The 22,909-nt window shown below is 43.7% G+C and overlaps 1 protein-coding gene across 5 annotated transcripts in view; it reads left to right on the top strand.

The window, feature by feature from the left end:
* The window catches only part of GPAM (glycerol-3-phosphate acyltransferase, mitochondrial), a 61,885-nt gene extending 39,333 nt beyond the window's left edge, over positions 1–22,552 (top strand). For all 5 annotated transcript variants that reach the window (XM_042908222.1, XM_042908221.1, XM_042908223.1 and 2 more), the window contains exons 8-21: positions 143–279; positions 3,326–3,425; positions 3,757–3,969; positions 7,075–7,188; positions 8,690–8,775; positions 9,969–10,084; positions 12,182–12,252; positions 13,048–13,312; positions 13,789–13,931; positions 15,072–15,149; positions 15,793–15,933; positions 17,527–17,716; positions 18,908–18,966; positions 19,636–22,552. In XM_042908222.1, coding sequence (XP_042764156.1) covers positions 143–279; positions 3,326–3,425; positions 3,757–3,969; positions 7,075–7,188; positions 8,690–8,775; positions 9,969–10,084; positions 12,182–12,252; positions 13,048–13,312; positions 13,789–13,931; positions 15,072–15,149; positions 15,793–15,933; positions 17,527–17,716; positions 18,908–18,966; positions 19,636–19,752 — 1,830 coding nt within the window. In that variant the 3' untranslated portion in view covers positions 19,753–22,552. The remainder of the gene's footprint in view (positions 1–142; positions 280–3,325; positions 3,426–3,756; positions 3,970–7,074; positions 7,189–8,689; positions 8,776–9,968; positions 10,085–12,181; positions 12,253–13,047; positions 13,313–13,788; positions 13,932–15,071; positions 15,150–15,792; positions 15,934–17,526; positions 17,717–18,907; positions 18,967–19,635) is intronic.
* The last annotated feature ends 357 nt before the right edge of the window (positions 22,553–22,909 follow it).

Raw genomic sequence — 22,909 nt, 5'->3', positions numbered from 1 at the left:
CGTTCATGTTACTGGAAAATGTTTTTCAAGAACGAGTCGTTGATTAGCCCGTGTTTGAGTGATTCTGACCAAATAGGAAGTTGCGGAGTGTGATCCAAGTTCGCGTTTGAATTTGAACTTTGGCATTTTTTTCTTTTACTAGATGAATTTGCCACTTCTGTTTCTACCAGTTCACAGATCACACATTGATTATCTGCTGCTCACGTTCATTCTCTTCTGCCATAACATCAAGGCGCCATACATCGCTTCCGGCAACAATCTCAACATTCCCATCTTCAGGTAAGATCAGCTTGTTTTGAAATGTAAGGTATGGAAAAGATTGTATTTTAAATTTTTCTTTTTTTTCTTTTATGGTTTGAACCACATTACTGTAAAGATGACATGAGCTTCTTTACTTTCACTGTAAAAATTTGTTGTGGAAAAGTTGAAAAGTACAAAAAAGCTCTAAGACTATCACCGTTCTTCCTGTGTTCTGTATGGAATGCTTGGTGAACTGTGAATACCTCAACTTCATGGGCAATATTTATCAAATGGCTGAAAGGCAATTAGACCACATAGCAAATTACTGTATCAGGGTTGGCAGTAGGGAAGATGGGGGTGGGGGTGGACGGTGGTGTTGGTACAAAGTAGGTGAGAAGAACCACACCTGTTAACTTTGACCTCGTAATTTAGTAACACTAGAAACATGTAATGATTTCAGTAAGACGCAAAAGGTGTATTTTAGAAGTTTTCAGGAGGATGCGGTGGGTTCCGTTCAGAGGAAATAGCATGTGAAGATGCAGAAAGTTTCAAGTGTGTGGTACGGTTAGGAAGCGGCAGACAGTTCAATAGGGTTAGGGTTAGAGTGCAGGATACGGTGGGAAGGGTCAGAGACCAGAGGTGGCCATCGCGTAGGGAGTGAGAGCTGGGTCAGAACAATTTTTAAGCCGAGAGTTTAGAGTGTATCCTGTAGTTGAGAAGTGGTCAGATTTGCATTTTGAAAAGTCACTCTCGATTAGAGGGAGTTAGAACCATTCTGACTGTATTGTAAGAGTTCAGGCAAAAGATAACGAAGGCTTGGATTAAAATTTGTAGTGGTGCTCTTGGTGAGGAGGGCATAGATTTGAAAAGTATTTAGTAAGGTGAATTTATAAGACCAAATGCTAGTCCAGAGTGGGAGAGGGGTTGATGAGGGAGGGACACTCCTTGATCTTTACCGCCAGGGTACTAGGTACATAGTGGAGCTGAGCACCAATGGGGAATGAACAAGGAGTAGGTTTAGTTGGTTTGGGATATTGAAGGCTCAAATTTCAAAGCATAGAGCATCCCTGAGGTCAGCTCTGAGTAAGCAGTAGGGAGTATGAGGAGGATGGACTTATAGCAACAGGAAGGGAAGTGGGCTTGTGGTTGTGCACACAGGGTCTCACAAAGTGGCAGTCATCTCCCTTTCCTCAGCCCCACAGTCCAAGGAGCTCCTTCCTAATTGCTTGGCTCAGAGTTCTGTGGCTAACCAGCCTCATGTGAATGGTTGAGCGGAGCCATTCATTCATTCAGTCAGCTGATTCTTACCCAGCTATACTTTAGACAAGAGTGAAGAAGTGCTGTGTCCTTTCCTTCAAATTGCTCATAATCTGGGGAATGTAGACAAATAGCTCTAATACAATGTGATATACCCGCACGGGGCAGACATGCTTCTCTAGGGACTAGGACATCTGTTTACTCTTCTGAGCACCTCTTCCCAGTATTGAGGAACCTGGGAAGTTGCATTAGAAAGTCATCAGAAAGTTGGGGTGTCTGGGCAGCTCAGTCAGTTAAGCATCCAACTCTTGATCTCAGCTCAGGTCTTGATCTTAGGGTTGTGAGTTCAAGCCCCATGTTGGGCTTCGCACTGGGCATGAAGCCCACTGGAGGGGAAGAGTGTCATCAGAAAGTTTTTGGCAAGCATAGATTTAGAGCCAAGAGGAGTGTTCCCTTGGGGCTCTAGGGAGGCCCTGCCCTGTACAGTTTGCCTTTCCTACAATGAGAATAACTCCTGTAATCATTCCCTCCAGGTTCTCAGCTTGGAAGTGCTCCTGGAAGGATCCCATGGAAATGCATGTTAAAAATTGATAATTTTGCGTAATCCAACTTTTCTTTTCATGAACCCTATGCCAGTCGTTGCTTAGCTCGTCATTCCTTCATACTTGACAGCCAGTCAGTGACCTTACCTGTTGATTCGCAGCTTTCTTTTGTTACGTGCCAACCTATACATTCACAAGTCACTTTCTGGGGCGGGTTGTTCTGTGGGTGGCTCATCTCACATTCGCTATGAACTTCTCTGCAGTCTTGTTCTCAGAGAGTGATATTTAGCTCTAGGGACATCTTACTGTTGCCTCCTTATCCTGACTACAGAAGATACTGGAAATATGTGTTGATACTGCTATTTTAATATCACTCTGTTAGAGAAGAATTAGGAAGAGGCTCTGCGTTTGGAAAGGTTGACTTGCGTATTATAAAATTTCATCGTAATATAAAAATCCAACAATGTTGTAGAAAGAAACAAGGGATTGAGAAAAGAATCGCTTTATCCCTGTGTAAGTGTACATGAAGCACATTTTTGTTTCACGTTTTGGAAAATTGGTTATGCTTGGTTTGGGTTTGATAAAATTATCATGGGCTCACAGAGACACTCCCTAAGCAGTACTTTCTTTTTAAAAAATTTTTTTTTTTTAACGTTTATTTATTTTTTTTTGAGACAGAGAGAGAGCATGAACAGGGGAGGGGCAGAGAGAGAGGGAGACACAGAATCTGAAACAGGCTCCAGGCTCTGAGCAGTCAGCACAGAGCCTGACGCGGGGCTCGAACCCACGGACCGTGAGATCATGACCTGAGCCGAAGTCGGACACCCAACCGACCGAGCCACCCAGGCGCCCCTAAGCAGTACTTTCTTGAAAAAATGTCCCCATAGGAGCTTTTGTAACCTCATATTCATTTTGTAGTTCATGTGCCAGAAGCACATTTCAGGATGTCTAATGGTTGGTGCCCTGAGACCCTTGACAGGATTTTAAAATTTAGCAGTATTTCATAATCCTCTTAAAATCTGTAACACCACCTTTGCAGGGATATTGTACAGACTTCTTTTGGTTGTGAACAGACATTAATAGGGCTTCAGTACACAAAGTGATGTTCTGAAGGCTGATGAATGATGTAAGCGACTGAAACATCAGTAATATGGAAAGTGGAAAAATGTCAGCAGCTCAAACGACATGTGGTTTCTATTCATATGGTGTATGTTTTGAAGTAAGTTGGAATTTAAGTATTCGTATATTTTTCTATATAAATAACTAACGCATTCTTCAATATCTAGTACCTTGATCCATAAGCTTGGGGGCTTTTTCATCCGACGAAGGCTAGATGAAACGCCAGATGGGCGGAAGGATATTCTCTATAGAGCTTTGCTCCACGGGGTATGTATGCTGTCTCAGTGTCCTTAAAGCAGTTATAGTCGTTATTCCACAGTAGAAGAAAAAGAGACTTGATTGAGATTTAAAAAAAAAAAAAAAAAGAATGTTGTCTGTGTAATTATTTGAGTGGTATTGTTTGGGTATGGGTTTGATGATTATTTTTGTAATCACCAAAATAGAGCTTGGAGGAGCTGGCTTGCTATTATTTACGTGAGTAAAACACTTGGTCAGTAGTGAAGTTCTAGGTTATCATTTGTTGGAAGATTTAACTTGGCTGAGCTTGTTCTAAGTGGAGCGGGCTTGATCTCATGTTTACGTTCTCCTTCTGTTCCAGCATATAGTTGAACTACTTCGACAGCAGCAATTCTTAGAGATTTTTCTGGAAGGCACACGCTCTAGGAGCGGGAAAACCTCCTGTGCTCGGGCAGGACTTTTGTCAGTTGTGGTTGATACGCTGTCTACCAATACCATCCCGGACATCTTGATCATACCTGTTGGAATCTCCTACGATCGCATTATTGAAGGTCACTACAATGGCGAACAACTGGTAAGAGGATTGCCCACCCAAAAGTCTTCTTCACTTTCAAGTCTTTTGCTTTTAGAGAAGTGCTTTTGGAATTAGGAGGGTTTCTGGTACTGTTTAAAACAGGATACATATAGAATGGGCATGGTGAGTAGCTTTCATCTTTTGTGCGCCCCTGATGGGTAGTGCTAATGTGGCGCTTCCCTGCTCTCGGAGGGAGTGGTGTGGCTAGATTCTTCAGTGCTGTGTATAAATTGTAAGTTCAGCCTGATGAAATGCTGAGATCATGTTGATAAAGCAATTTAGAATAAATTAACTTGGTAGGTGGCAGTAACTTCTTAGTAAACTTCTTATTGAAGTGAGTATAGTAAGTTGCAGAAGAATGCACAGATCATAAGCCTGTAGCTTGAATTATCCTATCCCAAAGTGAACATGCCCGAGGAATCACGCACAGCAAGGGACAATATTATTGGCCCCTAGGAGCCCCCCTTGTGCCCCTTTCTTCACTGTCCCCTCAAGGGAAGGTAACTGTTGATCTTGACTTCTTACAGAATAGATTGGTTTTGCCTATTTTTGGACTCTTACCTAAATGAAATTGTGTAGTGTGTGGTCTTCTTACTTCTGGTTTTCCTTGCTCAGGTAGGTGTTGGTGGGATTCATCCATGCTGCATATAGTTAGAGTGTGTTCATTCTCCTAGTCACGTAGTATTCCGGTGTATGCGTGTACTATGGTTTATTCAGTTGAAAACAGTTTGGTTTCTAGTTTTTTGACTGTGGTCAATCTTGTATATTTCTCTTGATGAACACAGGTATGCATTTTGTTAGGTATGTACCTAGGAGTGGAAATGGTTTGGTCATAAAGTATACATATGTTCAGCTTTAGTAGATACTGAGTTTTCAAGAGTGCTCTTACCAACTTCCCATTCCTCCCGGCATTGTGAGAGTTCCAGACAGATTTTGTTTTGCTCTTGTTTAGTGTGGAAGCATGCCAGAAGCTGAAGGACACTAGATAATTAGAGGCTTTATGAATGAAGTGATGAGCTGAACTGTTACCTGAGTTTCTCTTAGGAGACCCCTCCTTGTGTATATTTGTCTGCCTTGAATGTGTGCACTACTCACCCTGTCTCATGAGGCCATATCAGAGTCCTGTGTCCCTTATATGCCTGTCATCGTGCCTTATGTAAATTAATGTTCAGGAAATGTTACTAAATGAATAATAGGGTTAAAGGCCACCGTGGGGCTGGATTTGGCATTCAGTTGCCTAATGTTAGATATTTGGACGCTGGTGATCATCAGACTTCATATTAAGTGGTTTCTTTGACATCTTACTTTTCTCAGAACTGCAAACCGTTCTCCTTCCTGTTGCACCAGTTTTATCTTTCGTTGATTTGCAGTGGTATTTTTTTTTTCTTTTTTAAGCTTTAAATTTTAGTTCCAGTACAGTTACACAGTGTTATATTAGTTTCAGGTGTACAAGATAGTGACTCAACAGTTCTCTACATTACTCAGTGCTCATTGTAAGTGCAGTCTTCACCCCCTTCACCTGTTTCCTACACCCCCAGGTTACCCCCTCTGGTATCTGTTTGTTCTCTATAGTTTTGAGTCTGTTTCTTGGTTTCTCTCTCTTTTCCTTTGTTATTTGTTTTGTTTCTTGGATTCCACATATAAGTGAAATCATATGGTATTTGTGTTTCTCTGAGTGGGTTTATTTTGCTTAGCATTATACTCTCTAGTTTTCTCTCTGTCGCCGCAAATGGCAAGATTTCATACTTTTTGTGGCCGAGTAATATTCCATTGTGTATATATGCACCACATCTGTATCCATTCATCTGTCGATGGACACTTGGGCTCCTTCCATAATTTGGCTGTTGTAAATACTGCAATAAAATAGGGGTGCGTGTATCCCTTTGAAGCCTTTTTTTTTTTTTTTTTTTTTTTTGGATTTTTGGGTAGATACCCAGTAGTGCGATTCCTGGATCATAGGGTAGTTCTCTTTTTGACTTTTTGAGGAACCTCCATACCGTTTGCCACAGTGGCTGTACCGGTTTGCATTCCCACCAGCAGTGCACGAGGGATTCTTTTTCTCCACATCCTCGCCAACACTTGTTATTTCTTATGTTTTTGATTTTAGCCATTCTGACAGATGTGAGGTGATATCTCATTGTAGTTTTGATTTGCATTTCCCTGATGATGAGTGATGTTCAGCATTTTTTCATGTATTGGCCATCTGTAAGTCTTCTTTGGAGACTTCTCTATTCATGTCTTCTGCCCATTTTTTAATCGGATTATTTGTTTTTTCTGGTGTTAAGTTGTATCACTTCTTTGTATATTTTAACACTAACCTTTATCACGTATTTTGTTTGCAAATATCTTCTCCCATTCAGTAGGACGTCTTTTAGTTTTGTTAAATGTTTCTTTTGTTATGCAAAACCTTTTATTTTGATGTAGTCCCAATAGTTTATTTTTGCTTTTTTTGCCCTTGCCTCAGGAGACCTATCTAGAAAAATGTTGCTATGGCTGATGTCAGAGAAATTACTACTAGTGCTCTCTTCAGGGATTTTTATGGTTTCAGGTCTCACATTTAGGTCTTTAATCCATTTCGAGTTTATTTTTGCGTATGGTGAAAAGAATGTGGTCTGTTTTTCATTCTTTGCTTGTTGCTGTCCAGTTTTCCCAACGCCGTTTGTTGAAGAGGCTGTCTTTTTCCTATTGCATATTCTTTCCTCCTTTGTCAAAGATTAATTGACCATATAATTGTGGGTTTATTTCTGGACTTTGTACTCTGTTCCATTGATCTATGTTTTTATTTTTGTGCCAGCACCATAGTTTGTAGTGGTGTTTCTGTGAATGGTGTGAACAGTGTACTAAATGAATTAGCGTTAAGTGTTCTGTTTTTCGTTGACCAAACTGCCTCCCCTAATGAAAGGATTACATCTTGTAGCATCTTGTGTGCTGACCGTTTTCTGACAGGTCTCAGTCAATGAATACCTACTTTCCCTCTTTATTCAGTGTTGTCCTTTTCAATACAAACCTCCAGTTTCCATAAAAATAACTGGTAGTTTTTGTATAGCAGAATACCCGTTAGCTTTATCTCTTATCCACACTATTCTTTTGAAAATTGGAATTTAGGGAAAACCTAAGAAGAACGAGAGCCTTTGGAGCGTAGCTAGAGGCGTTATCAGAATGTTACGAAAAAACTACGGATGTGTCAGAGTGGATTTTGCACAACCATTTTCCTTAAAGGTGAGTGTTGGGATGGGGCTCTGTTAAAGCCTTGGCGTAGCTCCGAGTCCGAAGATGTGGCCTCTGCCCCTGCCTCTGTTGCCTCCTCTATGTGTGACCTCAGTTTCTTCTCTTGTAAAATGAGCACTATGTCAAGAATGGCATTTCCTAAATTATCTCACCAAAGTATGCCTGTTGGCATGATACTAAATGTCTATCTTTGGGAAATAGCGGGGTCCGTATTTATTATTTTTTTTAGTTCGCGGGAATTTTGCATGTTGCTTCATAATATATGTTGCTATTTTATATTATGTTCTAAAATCGCCTTTATGGAAAAATTTCAAAACCTAGCCCCTAAAGTAGGGTACAGTTGACAGTCCAGGATGATGTTCTGTTCTACTGAGTGGGATCTCGCACCCGCACATTCAAAGGGATAGTGCTGTTCTTATGGAGGAGCCTGGGGCTGGTGGGTCCCTGGGGTCCTGGCAGTTTTAAATTCCTAAGATTTTCAAGTTGGTAAAGAAGGAGAAGGATGAGTATGGAAATTGGGAGCCCAGGGGTAAGGAGCAGAAGTCCTGCTTTTTCCTTTTTCATACCTTTACTTTAAAGACTCTAACTGCCGGGCTGGATGCTTCCTGGCCTTACACGCTTTCACCTTCTAGGAGCCTTGCCATTTCTTACCATTTTGTCTTTTTCAAAACCATTGCACATCTTCCCTGTATTGTTAGGATATGCTTTTGGATGGAGGTTCTTTTGACTATTACATAACCCTCAGGTTGTCAGATTTCCTTTAAAAAGCATGGTTGTGTTGATTATCACTAATAGTAATAATTGGGAATGTCAAATAATTTCGTGTAGATGTGAGAAAAGTTATGATTTTCCTTTAACTTTTATTTATTTATTTTTATTTTATTTTTTTAATATGAAATTTATTGTCAAATTGGTTTCCATACAACGCCCAGTGCTCATCCCAACAGGTGCCCTCCTCAATGCCCATCACCCACCCCACCCCCACCCCCGCATCAACCCTCAGTTTGTTCTCAGTTTTTAAGAGTCTCTTATGGTTTGGCTCTCTCCCTCTCTTTTTTTTTTTTTTTTTCCTTTCCCCTCCCCCATGGTCTTCTGTTAAGTTTCTCAGGATCCACATAAGAGTGAACACATATGGTATCTGTCTTTCTCTGTATGACTTATTTCACTTAGCATGACACTCTCCAGTTCCATCCACGTTGCTACAAAAGGCCATATTTCATTCTTTCTCATTCCTTTAACTTTTAAATAATTGAGCTTAAGCATCACTGTCCCATCCTTTCTATCATCAGTCTTCGGTTTTGCGCTTGCCAGCATTCTGGGGTGAGTCCGCGCTTCTGAAGGTCCTTGAGTGTGGTACTTCTGCCCTGTAGCGTGGCTCATTTTATAAACTATTCCCTTTTTACTTTTTGAAGAGCAAATTGTATTTTATGTATGTTTATGTAAGCAAGACAATGAAAGTTAATGATTGTGTTGTATTCCCCCACGGCTCCAGGAATATTTAGAAAGCCAGAGTCAGAAACCCGCATCTGCTCCACTCTCCCTGGAGCAGGCATTGCTACCAGCCATCCTTCCTCCAAGGTAAGATTTGTGGAAATGTTGTATACTAACGAAACCAACAAGTATCTATTGTTCCCTCCATGGCATAGAAAAATAGGTTACTTTTCTGAAGAATGTGCATGTTCTCGTTTTCACTTCCTCACTTTGAGGAACTTTTCTTTTGGTTTGATAAAGGATAGTGAAGTGATGGGTTTTCATATTAGTCTGGAGGTTTCTGATTATTTGCCTTATAAAATCTTTTTGAGTGTATGAATCGGGTAAGAGTTCTTATTTGATTTATGCTTTTGAATGTGGGAACTGAATTCCTTTTGGTAGTAGCTTAGGTTATGTATATTGTTAGTGCAGAGTATGAAAGAGTTTTCCTATGTCAGTTTTCCGGAACTCAAATTGAATTGTAACTTAGAGAAATTAAATATTAAGCCCTTCCCTTAATGTGTTCAAGTGTTGAAATTTTAGAAATGTTTCAAAATGAGGTATCGGGGGGCACCTAGGTGGCTTAGTCGGTTAAGCAGCAGACTATTGATTTCGGCTCGGGTCACGATCTCATGGTCTGTGAGATTGAGCCCTGCGTTGGGATCTGCTCTGATAGCATGGAACCTGCTTGAGATTCTCTCTCTCTCCCTACCTCCCCCACTTCTGCGTACACGCGCGCGCGCTCTCTCTCTCTCTCTCTCTCTCTCAAAATAAATAAACATTTTTAAAAGATTAAAAAAAAATCAAAAATAAAATGAGGTATCAGGGCACCTGGGTGGCCCAGTCAGTTAAGCGTCTGACTCTTGATTTTGGCTCAGGTCATGATCTCACATGATCATGGGATGAAGCCCGCATGAGGCTCTGTGCTCAGTACGGAGCCTGCTTGGAATTCTCCCTCCCCCTCCCCCACTTGTGCTCTTTCTCTCTCTCAAAAAAAAAAAAATAACAGTAATAAAATGAGATATTTTGCTTTATGCAGTTTTTTTGACCAGCCAGTGGGTTTTGGGGGTGATGTACCAATAGACTAGTCCTAACTCAATAAAAGTCTTTTGGTCAGGAGAGTGTGTTAAACCCAATAAAGTATATTATGGAGGAAGACAATGCACAGAAATAATCTGTTGGTGGTTTAAATGTAGACTGTGTAGTGGTTGGAAGTGTCTGATACATTTACGCCTTAGTTCTAGATAGTTTGCTTATAAAAGAGTGTGGTTGTAGAGTCTAATTAAAAAAAATCTTTTCAGACCCAGTGATGCCGCTGATGAAGGTGCAGACACATCCGTTACCGAGTCCAGAAATGCAACAGGTGAATCCTTCCGAAGAAGATTAATTGCCAATCTGGCCGAGCACATTCTCTTCAGTAAGTCCAACGCCAGACTCTTTAATCCTGCCCTGCAGACTCAGCACATGCAGGGCAGACCACACTGGTTTTGGAGACCGCTGTAGTCAGGCTGTACCTCTGGTGGCATCACCCGCTACAGGGGTGGTGATGGCAAGTTATTAGAAAGGGGACGCTGTGGGCATCTGAACGAATCGAGGAAAACCTCACGCACAGCGCCTGGTAATTAGGTGCTCATGTGGTAGGTCTTCTGCTTTCTAAAAAATAGTACCGTCAGGATGATCTGTTGCCTCTTTTGCTCACGAGCTTGTTTGTTTGAACTAACTAGCAGTATGGCATCTAGTTTTAGAGTCGCGTGTCCCTTTGCCTGCTGACCCCGTGCTTATTTTCACCCAGCAGATATCGAGGGGCCGTTATGTATGTGTAAAGCTTTGTTTTCGCTGTGGGGAATACAAACTGAATAATTAGCAGTTCTATACGAGCTTGTGCTGCTCCTGGTGGCATAGTTGTGCACAAATAATTCAAGTGGGAGTGAGCCGGGGTAGAGAGAGTGGGGGTACAGAATCAGCCTCCTCTAAGCCCCAAGTGGCGACGTGTGTCATGTTGTAGAATCTGCTTGACCGTCCTGTGGCACGCAGTGCTGTGGTCCCTTAGTGCACAGCCCAGGTGGGCTGTCCCTGCCCTTCCCCGAGCCTCACCACGAGTCAGGCCAGACTCTCAGCACCCCCCTGGTGGCACCACCGTGGGGGCTTCCTCGCCCAGCCTCGCTCCTGCCCTCCTGCTTCACACAAGGGCGAGGGCGGAGTCTCCTTTCTTAAGCTCCCGTCTGTGTCTCTCTCCTGCTTAAGTTCTGTGTGCTCAAAATAATACGTCCATAATGTTGGGAAGTTGGGAGATAAAGTTAAACCCACTGCCCAGATAACCAGGGATGTTGCCATCTGGTCTTTAAAAGTATTTTTTACAGGTTTATATAGTGCTGTTTTCCAGTTGTAACACAAATATTTATGTTTTTAAAAAACTTGACAAATATTCTTTTTAATGGCAATAAATATGGTACTTGGTACGTTGTTTTTCAAACACTGGAGATAACACTGTGAGTGGCGTATTCATGAATTCGTTATCTCGGAATGTTCACAAGCGGTGTGTTTATTTCGGAATATTCCATAGATACTTATTTGACTTATATGATTATAATTTTCTACGAACTCAGAGTACTGGGTTAGGGGCCATAGTAACTCTCAGATACACTTGTGTCCTCTCCCTCCCTCCCTCTGACCTGGAAGGTTGATCATGCACCCTCAGTCCAGTGCACGCGGCACATTTCATCTTAGCAGTGCGGAAGCTGTGGCATGGGGGTGGAAGCGATTTCCCCCGAGTTATGAAATTAGTGTAGGAATTAGGATTTGAGCCCAAATTTTCTGACTTCAAGCCTACTACCCTCTTCTCCCACTGCACCTTTCTTTTACTGTGATGGTGAATCTGCCTGCACCAGGAGAGCAGGAGGCACAGTTCTCGTGGGCTGCAGCTGGGAACAAGTCCAGAAACACGCAAGTGCGATGCCCCATAGAACCACCACAACAGGCGTATAATTTGGGTCTTGGTATTTCCCTAAAGGTTTCAGTCATTCAGTAACAAAGTTCCACTGGCCTGTTTGGAAGGTGGAGCCATCTTAGGCTAGTTTCTGTTATAATAGTGATCTCTAGTGAGAGTCTGTGGGCCCAGAACATGGTATAATGTTGTAATTTCCCTTCAGTAAATCATAGTTCCGGGAAATGTGGTAGATGTGGAGGTATTTAGAGTTTTAAATACTGCTGTTCGAGGTTTAGGTACTTTGAGGGGCAACGGGGTGGCTTAGTTGGTTAAGTGCCCGACTCTTGATTACAGCTTGGGTTATGATCTCATGGTTTGTGGGATCGATCCCCGTGTCAGGCTCCATGCTGACAGTGCAGAGCCTGCTTGGGATTCCTTCTCTCCCTCTCTCTCTCTGCCCCTCCCCTGCTCGCTCATACTCTTTCTGTCTCTCTCTCTTTGAAAATAAATAAAAGATTTAGGTACTTTTAGAAACTTCCAGCTATATTAAAAGAGAAGGGAACCTAAAGGTTTGTGTTTGCCTTCCAGCTGCTAGCAAGTCCTGTGCCATTATGTCAACACACATCGTGGCCTGCCTGCTCCTCTACAGACACAGGCAGGTATGTCTGCAGTGTTACTGGAGTTGAGAAAGCACGAGAAGGCTTGGGCAGCTGTCCAGATACTCGCTCGCTAATAGGTCTGGCCCAGTTCCGGCTTGTGCTCGTGAGATACACAGTAAAATAAGCTAAGCAGCCTGCCCACAGGAGCTTACAACTCTGATGGAGAAAGTCCATGTGAAAAGAAACCTCAGAGACTGCATGATATATGTGGCAGTAAGACATGCCTTGAGTAATACAGTTCACGTAAATGAGGCATATCGCGTTGATGTGCAGTAAGTGTTCTGACAGCTGACGGTTTCCAAGCTATTTGATTTGTATTTAGGACCATCTTCCCTTAATGTGTCTGTCTAAGCCCTGTGACGGGAGAGTGTGTCTGTCCCATTCACAGTCATTTCTCAACACCAAACGTAGTGCCTGTGTGTGTGTGTGTGTATTCACATATGCACCAAATAAGTAGTTGTCAGATAAATATTTAAAATGAGGGAAATTACTGCTAAGAAATAAGCACTTCTTACTTTTAGATGGCTGCTGCTTCCCTTTGTCACCTTATATGCTCCTATCACGTGTGGTGGCCAGAGTGTTCTCTGGATGTGAATATCTTGGCTTGCTGGAGGACCGGCCTTTTCACCAGTTTTCTGGCCACCTGTGCACTGATATTCTGGCCCTTTTCCTGTATGTGCCAACAGCAGGCTGCAGGAAAGCCAAGGCAAGGAGAAAACTCCTCAGAATGGCCTCATGGCCTTTTGGGACGTAGGTTTTCCACTGTCGTGAGACCATTTCTGTCTGTTTCTCTAGGGAATTGATCTCTCCACATTGGTGGAGGACTTCTTTGTGATGAAGGAGGAAGTCCTGGCTCGAGATTTTGACCTGGGGTTCTCAGGAAACTCCGAAGACGTAGTTATGCACGCCATCCAGCTGCTGGGAAATTGTGTCACGATCACTCACACCAGCAGGAATGATGAGTTTTTTATTACTCCTAGCACAACTGTCCCGTCAGTCTTTGAACTCAACTTCTACAGCAACGGGGTACTCCACGTCTTCATCATGGAGGCCATCATAGGTGTGGACTGCCCCGGGGTACCCTCATGGGCAGGAAAAGGGCCTAAAGCACAGAGTGGTGTTGATTTGGATGGTAGCCCCTTGTTTAAGGGAATGTGTTGCTGTATTTTCAGTTTTCAAATAAAAATAGAATCTCTATCACTATAGCTTATTCTTACATTTATCAGCAAGTAGTTACTGAATTACTGTTTGCATAGTATACTTATTACTGAGGAGGAGAGGGAACATGTTTTGCTCTCAGGAGCTGGAAACGTGACTGAGACAGCACTACACGTAGCAGTAAAATGAGTGTAGGGCGCTCGGTTGCGATCAAGAGGGGGCAGAGGAGAAGGAGAGCAGGAGGGTCGGAAGTGCCTGAGGAACGTGTTTGATGGAGTTGGGATCCCATGGAATCATGAGCCCTGGATCCTGAAGGGATTTATGGAAATTCTTGGAGCTGTAAGGCTGTTGGCTTCATTGACGCATCTCTTTCCTTAGCTTGCAGCCTTTATGCGGTTCTGCACAAGAGGGGCTCCGGAGGGTCTGCCGGAACGTCCCCTAACTTGATCAGCCAGGAGCAGCTCGTGCGGAAGGCCGCCAGCCTGTGCTATCTGCTCTCTAATGAAGGCACCATAGCTCTCGTAAGTGAAGAGTCCTTCGTGTTGCCTATTCTTTTTCTTGAGCATTTTTGTGAAAACACGAGCCACCTTTGTGTTTTTGTCTCAGAGGCTGTTTGGTCTGTTGTTAAAGCTGTACGCTCTACTCCTGGGTCTCAGTGACCATCCGGTCAACATGTTGTGTACTATCTTTGTTTGCTATTGGGGTCACTGCTCCAGTGAACCCTTCATGCAGCTGGGAGGCATGATAGGACAGATGGCTCAACATTCTCCATCAGTCAGATCCAAAGTTACTGAGCTCTTATTGTACATAAGGCACTGGGTCAGAGGTTTGTAAATTATTAACATGCCCAGAAGGTAAGAGCTAGAAACAGTCTTAAAAATCATCTTTGCAAGCCCTTGTCATTTTACAAATGGGAAAACTAAGACCCAGCAGTACTGATGAGCATTTATGTTCTATTCAGGCACTTCTAGACGTTCACAATGAGACATACATATTAGGCAATAGATTCTGTTTCCTCAAAATCATCAACAAAAAGAACTTGTATTCTATTTAAAGTCTAATACTCTTTCCCACTCATTTGAACGTGTCCTGGAATATTTATGAGTACATGTATTGTGAGTACAGCCCTCCTCTATAGCAGCATTATTTCTGTGTGGTATGTTGTCGTCCTGTTGGGGAATCTGTTTTGCATGAACTTTGGACAGCAGGATGGAATGGGGTAGGTAAAGCTCCCAGGATTGACCTTGTCCTTTTCCTGAGTCATTTTTGAGCTATTTGAGTATTGTCTTTCCTCATCTACCACTTTTATGTACAATATTTACTATGAGGTAGCATTTGCAGAGAAATTGTCTCAGAAAGAAAAAGAAATAGGTGGTAGGGCCCGACAGGCAGTCCTGATGAGGACTTGCTCCCCTGCGGGAGACGCTGAGCTCGGGGCACCCTTTGCACGTGGTGGCACCCTGGGTGCTCTGACAGAACGAGGGCTCTTCATGGGCTTTGCCTTTGACCAGGCATTTAGCGAGAGGGTGGGCAACGGGGATCTTAGGGCTTCCCAGTGGTGTGAGGGGGTTGATATGGAAGCATTTGGCAGTCACCTTGTACCGTGTTTCTGTCTTTAGAAAAGTCGGCGACATTTGTATTTAAATGCCTTTTCTTTTCAGCCCTGCCAGACATTTTACCAAATTTGCCACGAGACAGTAGGAAGGTTTATCCAGTATGGCATTCTCACAGTGGCAGAGGTGAGAGGTGGCTTTGCTTTATTCGCCTTTGCTTAGGTTCTCACTCTTCCTTCTCTTTCCTCCCGATTATTTTAAGTAATGTTACAGGCAGTTATTGCAGCCAGTAATCACATTTGGTATATAGTCAAGCCCACATGAAAAGAAAAGTAAGGATAGGGAGAGTAAATGTCTTTGGGGATTGTTTTTAATACTTTGGTTTCTTTTGTGTCACTGGTCTTGTCCGGAACCCATTGTGACTTGATTCTGTGATACCCAGAAGTTTTCACTCCAAGATGAGATGTTTTATATATCAGTGCTTGTGGTTTGCACGCACGCGTTTTTCTCTTTTGAGATTTTAAGTTTTGTAGATTTAGGACAGCAAGTACGGCCTGGGAAAGTAGATACCAATTTAGAGGAGGTGGGGGTATTATTATTTGCTCTGTCTGGTAGCTTCCCCCGCTGCCTCTTTCTTGTTTCCTTCCCTGCTCTCTCCCAAGTGATTCTGAGTTTGGAGAGGGAGGTGCTCTGTGGATGCTGTGAGGGGCAGTGAGAGAGGGCAGTGAGAGAGGGGAGGGTAGTGAGAGAGGATACTTTGCTGTCCAGCCAGGCAGATGTCTGTATGCCTGCGCATATTTATTTCCTGTTGGTCATCTCTTTGGCATAGCAAGATGACCAAGAAGATACTAGTCCTGGTCTTGCTGAGCAGCAGTGGGACAAGAAGCTTCCGGAGCCTTTGTCTTGGAGAAGCGATGAAGAAGATGAAGACAGTGATTTTGGTGAGGAGCAGCGAGATTGCTACCTGAAGGTATTTCGGTGAAGAATTCTGGTGGACATTACACTGAAGAGTTGGGGTTTATGTTGCCCTTAGTTAGTGAGGTTCTTATAAACGGGACTCGGGTGGCTTATTCCTATCTCTAGCACCCATAAACCAGCCACAGTGCTTTCTGCCTGGTAAAGATACTCAAATGTTTGAGGTGAATGAATACCCCCCAGTGGTTCAGTTTTGGGTGTAGGCAATGGAAAAGGACACAGAAGTGCAAATTCGGGAAGATGAACGTCGGGAAGGAGACCTGTCACATCCCTGTCATCAGAATGCACAGGTGTAAATGTGTTTCCCTACACTTACGCTCACTCCTGAAGAGGGAGGACTTTCACTCAGTCATCAGTAAAGCCAGGCAGTGCCCAGAGTTGGGGAGAGGTTTCTATTTGGCTGTCACTGGCCGGTGACTCTTTCTGAGTCATTCTCAGTCTTGCCAACCCTCCCAGAATTTCATACATTGAAGTCTTTGCCTTCAGTTAAAACAAATCCGGATCATCATAGGAGAAAATTTAGATTTCTAAAAGATTGATTGTCTCTGGTTTGTAATTTTATAAGTTGATGACCCATGTTTTTCTGAGTATTTTAAGTGGATTACTCTTTAAAAAAATTTTTTTAATGTTTATTCTTGAAAGAGAGAGAGAGAGAGAGACTGAACGTGAGCAGAGGAGGGGCAGAGAGAGGGGGAGACACAGAATTCAAAGCAGGCTCCAGGCTCTGAGCTGTCAGCACAGAGCCCAACGCAGGGCTCGAACTCATGAACTGCAAGATCATGACCTGAGCCAGAGTCAGCTGCATAACCAGCTGAGCCACCCAGGCGGCCTGGCACTAAGTAGTTTACTCTTTTTGCAGTGGTATGATACCTCCAATTTACACACACACACACACACACACACACACACACACACACACACACACACACAGACTCAGGAGGTGTAGCTTTTGGAGAGTTGAAATGACCTTTAGGAGTTTTTCCATTTTGAGTGTTCATGGTTTTAAGAGGGGGAGTGGTCTTACCTCGGCACTGCAAGGGGCTTATCCGAGCTGGCCTGTTAGGGGTGGGTGCAGTGAGAGCCCCGTCTGCCACACGCACCTCGTCACCACTACTGTCATCCCCACTGTGTTACCATGTGGGCCCGAGGCCACTTAGTGGTGGCAGCCAGCGCAGGCTGGGAAGGACCGAGGTGACCTTGGTGGTCTTGCCAGGTGCCTTCTTTCACACTCGAGCGCTGTGGAGCTGGGCTTCGAACCCTGGAGGGCCCAGCTTTGGGACCGGCTATTTTCAGTGATGGCAAAATGTCATAATTCTGTCATTTAAGTATGACCGGTTCTTCCAGGCAGCTGCTTAGTGAATGTAAATCTCAAGTACTGCAGGAAAGAGGACTGTCGTGAAGACAGTCCCATTTCACATCCAGAGTCCTTTCTGGCAGAGGGTCTGTGCCCCCGGAGTGGCAGGCTGCTTCTGGGGGGTGACTAATGAGAGGCCACGTCTCAGTTGCCGCCTCTCGGGAGGCCCCTGTGTCCGCGCGCTTGCTTCTTCTCTCCCGCCGGTGACCGCATGGCCCGCTCTTGCACTCCCAGGTGAGCCAGTCCAAGGAGCACCAGCAGTTCATCACCTTCCTGCAGAGGCTCCTGGGGCCCCTGCTGGAGGCCTACAGCTCCGCCGCCATCTTCATCCACAACTTCGCTGGCCCGGTTCCGGAGCCAGAGTATCTGCAGAAGTTGCACAAATACCTGATCGCCAGGACGGAAAGAAGCGTCGCTGTGTATGGTATGTGTGTCGCCACCGTGGCTTCTTTTAAAAGCTGTGCCTCTTTCAATTATAGGAATCTGCTAATTGTAGACAGTTAGGAAAAATTGCACACTTAACCTGACCTCCGACTTCATAGACTCCTGTTAGTGTCTGTTTTTGTATGTTATATAAACGGAATGATACAGTTACATAGTCTTATGTCCGGCTTTTTTCACCTAACATCGTAAGTGAGGTTCGTACATGTTAGTGCGTGTGGGCGGTTGTTCATTCTGTTGCCTTATAGTGCTCCACCATATAAATACTTCTTGCATATGATTTCTATCCATCATCGATGGATAGTTGGGTTGTCTGCACTTTGGAGCTACTCTGACAGGTGCCACTGTGAATGTGTCCTACATCCTGGGCAAACACACGCCCACTTGTACACTGGGTGCATCTAGCAGTCGTCTGGCAGCTTCAGTAAGCACTGCGGGTGACTCCTGGGTGGTCGTGCCCATTTGCACTCCAGCAGCCGCGTGTTTCCAGTGCTCCACACCCGGCCGACATTCGCTGTATAAGAAGTGTGATCTGGTGGGAATAGTGTTTTATATAGTTAACGGCTTAGGACTGACACTGCTTGGAATCGATACTTTCTAGAGCCAGAAGCGATCTAGAGATAATTTCTCTCTAGGCATCTCTCTCTGTCTCTCCATATCCATATAGATGAATATATAGAGATAGAGCCACCCACTTAATAGATGAGGAAACTATCGTAGATCACATAGCTAGTTAATGGGCAAACCCGGGTCCAGAATTCTCTTCTTCTAACCCCTAGATTTGTGCCCATTCTGGTTCCACTGATGTGAGCATCGTCTGTGCGTCAATGTGCAGTTTAACAGAATTTCTACACCCTGTCTTGGTTGCCTCTCTCAAGAACCTTTCAAGATGGTTGTTGGTGTTTCTTCTTCTTTTCCTTTTCTCTCTCGTTTCCTCCCTCCCTCCCTCCCTCCCTCTTTCTTCTTGCTGTTTTTTCCTTAAAAGATGACAGAGCAAGTTTAAGGAAACAGCAGATCCTTTGAGACCTCACGGGTTGCAGTAGCAGAAATGGAGCCTGGCCCCAGTCTGCTGATGTGCGCAAGGCCTCCGGCACCTCCCACGCTTTCTTACTGTGGATGTTGGCATTTTTGTGTTTGCTGAACTTTTTGACAAGGTCTTATCCTGTCTCTACAGCTGAGAGTGCCACTTACTGCCTTGTGAAGAATGCTGTGAAAATGTTCAAGGATATTGGGGTGAGTGCCCACCACTTACAGTACAAAGTTGTGTCTTCTGTTCTCTTTCCGCCCAGATCTAGTCTATCTGAGCCACCTTTGTTTGGGGTGGGCCCTGAGAAAAGCAGTTTCTGCTGGACTAATCATGACAGCGTTTCTGGGGATTGAGAGAGGGCGGGTTATGCTGAAGGTGAGGCCCATCAGTACAGATTTATTTGGATGTTCCAGAACTTTGCTGATTTTCTTCTTTATCCCCAAACCGTTTACATACAACAGGTGTTGGGGTGTTTCAAGCTGCTACTACAGTTTTGGTAGGGATGTTAATGAAGCCATATGATTTTCAGTTGTTGTGTTTTTGCTGGTATTGCCAGAAGTATTGTCCAGTGTACTTTACCTTGCTGTGGGACATGAGTTCCATGGAGGTACTGATAGCCTTTGTAAGGAACTTATTTGTGACTTTATTCTAACACAAATTTTAAAGTATACTGATTGGACTCTGCCCAAGAACACCACACCCACGTCCATAACCTCCACACCCCGTACTCGTAAACACCCACATGCACATTTGCTTAAAGCCAGGATATGATTTTATGTGCCTTCCTGCCTCTCAGGGTCTAGGACACAGGTCAGGGTTGGTGCCAGAAATGTCTCCTTTCTTCGGTTTGTCCTTAATTTCAACTTTCTCTCTAGGTTTTCAAAGAGACCAAACAAAAGAGAGTGTCTGTTTTAGAACTCAGCAGCACGTTTCTACCTCAGTGCAACCGGCAAAAACTCCTAGAATACATTCTGAGCTTCGTGGTGCTGTAGGTGACTCCTGGCCCCGTGGCGAGTGAAGGGAGTGGGGCACGTCCCTCGTGGGCTCCAGCCTCTGGCTCGAGAGTTGAAGGCGCCGGCGTGTGGTCAGGCCTGACCTGTCCTGATGTGACCTGCAGGAACACAAGTGCCTTCCCCTCCGCGGGCCTGTGCTTCTCCCACCCTGAGATGACACAGCAGCCCCCGTGCAGGTGACACTGGGGCCTCCGCCTCCGCTTGCAAATCGTCGGTAGATGACACAATGAGATATCAAAAAATCATCTTGGAGTCTATTAGAGATTCACCTTTAAGCATAACTGTTAAGAACTAATTCCTGTGATGGGCACAAAAACATAGATTCATTCTAGAACCGAATCTTGTATAGTGTACCTAATACTGTTGGATAATTCGTCGGTATATTTTCTGATTAATGGTTAATGCTTCCTTTAAACATGATCGGGTCATCCATTCACTGTGTGTGGTTTTGTTTTTTTTTGTTTTGTTTTGTTTTCCAGTTTTATCTTTGTCAATAGTAGCTAAATTTTAAAGGGGACACCTTTCATCCCAAAGTGCTTTACAAATGAACGGGCTGATCTGTATCACACCCAGGTATCACTGTGCTGTCCTTTGCAGTCAGATTTAGAAAGTGTTTTAAGAACTACATGAAAACATGAGGTTAGGTCAGAAATAGAGCTAATGTGATCAAACAGTTAACATCAGGAAGTAAATTTGGCTGGCAAAATTCAAGGTAAACTTTGCCAGAACACTGACTTTGAACACTTCTGCCCATATAAAAAGTGCCATTGAGTTTTAAATGACCAGCAAGTATTTAGGAACAAGTCCTGTTTTATTTCTGCACTGTTTCCCACCCCTCTTGGCACCTGCCTCTCAACAGGTGCAGCTACTTCTTAGAGATCTTTCCGCTAAATAGCACCTGGCCTAACTTGATTAGCTTGGTCTGCTGGACTGTGATAGTGTTAAGTCGGCTCTAGGCTGCCGACCCGGGGCTCTCATGTACTGCGTACAGGTTGTGCACTGCCCCAGTCCAGGTGACTGGTACCCACTCAGGCTGTGTGGTATACAGCATGTGGTGGCCCCCTCGACAGGCAAATGGTTGAAGGCATTTATGGAGTTTTAGCTGCGAGGAAAAACGATGGGTTTTTAAAAACGTATATGGGCTAATATGCCGAAACCCTGAGGCCACATAGTGGCAAACTATGATGAAAAATTGCTCGTAATGGGTAGGTGCCTTTTATGAGCAGGAGCATAATTATTTGTTGTAGTGATGGTGTGGATTTCATAAAGATCATGTGATATTAAAACATTTTCTAACAGTTTATTGTTCTTTCTGTTCACGGTATTATGGAATTAGGAATTTTTCCTGATGAATATGGCATATAGTCTTTGAATTTAAAGGTACTGAGAATTAAGTTTGTACTTTTATAAGCTTGGACTTTAAACACTAATAGTATCTCATGAATATCCCGTGCGTGTCGGGAGAGGGAAAGGTACTTACTGGTTGGTATTTCACAGTGTACGAAATAGCTCGTTTGAAACCCCTAGCAATAACGCTGTGCCGTTGCGATCTTTTTCCAGTCTTCTCAAATTCCACGTTTAAAATATGTTCGTTCTTTGTAGGAACTCGTGTACCCTTAAGCCATCGTCAGTGTTGTAGCGGCTCTGGTGCGGAGCGGGCTCTTCACCTTGTAGCACTCCATTTTACTAACCCGGAGAGAGGAACGTGTCGTCTTTTGGCTGGAGCTGTGCACATGGAGAACACCCACGGAGGCTGTCTTATTCCCCGTGAGTGGCCCTTTTCTAGGCAGGCAGTCATTGAACTCATCTCTCTCATTCCCCTTCTAAATTATAGATCAAGGATTACTCAGGCTGTCTCTTAGTTACCTGGAGGGTCAAGGTTGGGACTGACCGTGAGTGGAATCGGCTGCACTGCCTGTGACTTCTGCTAAGAGCTCCCACCATGCCCGCCCAAGCAGGAAACAATGGCTTCTCTGGCTTCATTTCCCTTTTCAGTTGGTTTGTCTTCTAGAAATCTAATCAGATGCTTTGGGGAATGCAATGTATGATTTGCTAGCTCTCTTGCAACTTAACTCACTGTGAGAATAAATATGCATGCTTTTTGTAATTAACTGGTGCTTTGAAAACCTTTTTTAAGGAAGAAAAATCTCAACCAAAGTTATGCTCATCCACACAAGCTGACCCTGAGTTAATTTTAGCACAACTCATTCTTCAGTGCCTCATTACTGAAAACAACATACATCATCACAGTAAGGCTTCCAGATTAGCACTGTTTTGCTTAAAGATTTATTCTCACTGTTTTCCAAAAGCGAATGGCTTCCATGTAAGAATAAACAAACTAGGTGCTTGTAAATAATTTATTACAGTTTACTCTATTGCATTTCTGTAAACCTGAAATGCATGCCCTCCAGGGGAAGACTGTGAGTCAAATTAAAAAACAAAATCCAATAACAAGCAATACGAAACTGCACGCTTTCAAATTACCAATGTTCTAAGTGATTTCAGAAAAGGGGAAGGAATTTCTGCTGCCTTAGCTTTGAAGAAAAACAAAGGGAAGGCACTAGTGTGAACTGTGTAGCACTAGTAACAGAGAAAGTATTCCGATCTTCCTTCTCGGATTTGTCGTCTCTGGAAGTCAGAGAGGTGAGCGGACTGCAATGAATGTAAACTCAGATTGTGGAACTTGCGGTCCCCCAAAGGGGAAAAGCACATCCCGTGGTTCTCCATGTAATCTGAGTGCGCTGTGAGATGCTCATTGGTGTTTTGTAGAAGTGTTGCTGGGTAAAATAAAAGTGTACGTGAATCCTCTTTTTTTTTTTTTTAGAAACTCATGGTTTGCTCTAGTGTAGCAAGGGCTCAGGGTGTGCCGGTCCCAAGCCTGTTTAACCCAGCATTTCCAAACTATTGTGACCCCAGGATCTTTTTCAAAACCCCTTTATACCCCTACGAACCTCCACGAAGCCATGGAAAACATTTTGGGAAGCACTACGTTAAACAGTAACAGCAGGGAGGCAGAATTTGCATGCATTTTGTATAATCTAATGTTCTAGTTAATGGGTGTACATTTCCTCCCCTGGAGACAATAAGCACAGAAAACTGTAATATAGGTAGTCTGATATCTTTCCTTTGATGGAAA

Source organism: Panthera leo, chromosome D2 (genome assembly GCF_018350215.1).
Source record: "Panthera leo isolate Ple1 chromosome D2, P.leo_Ple1_pat1.1, whole genome shotgun sequence".
NCBI classification, from domain to species: Eukaryota; Metazoa; Chordata; class Mammalia; order Carnivora; family Felidae; genus Panthera; species Panthera leo.
This window is presented reverse-complemented; position numbering and strand designations above follow the sequence as displayed.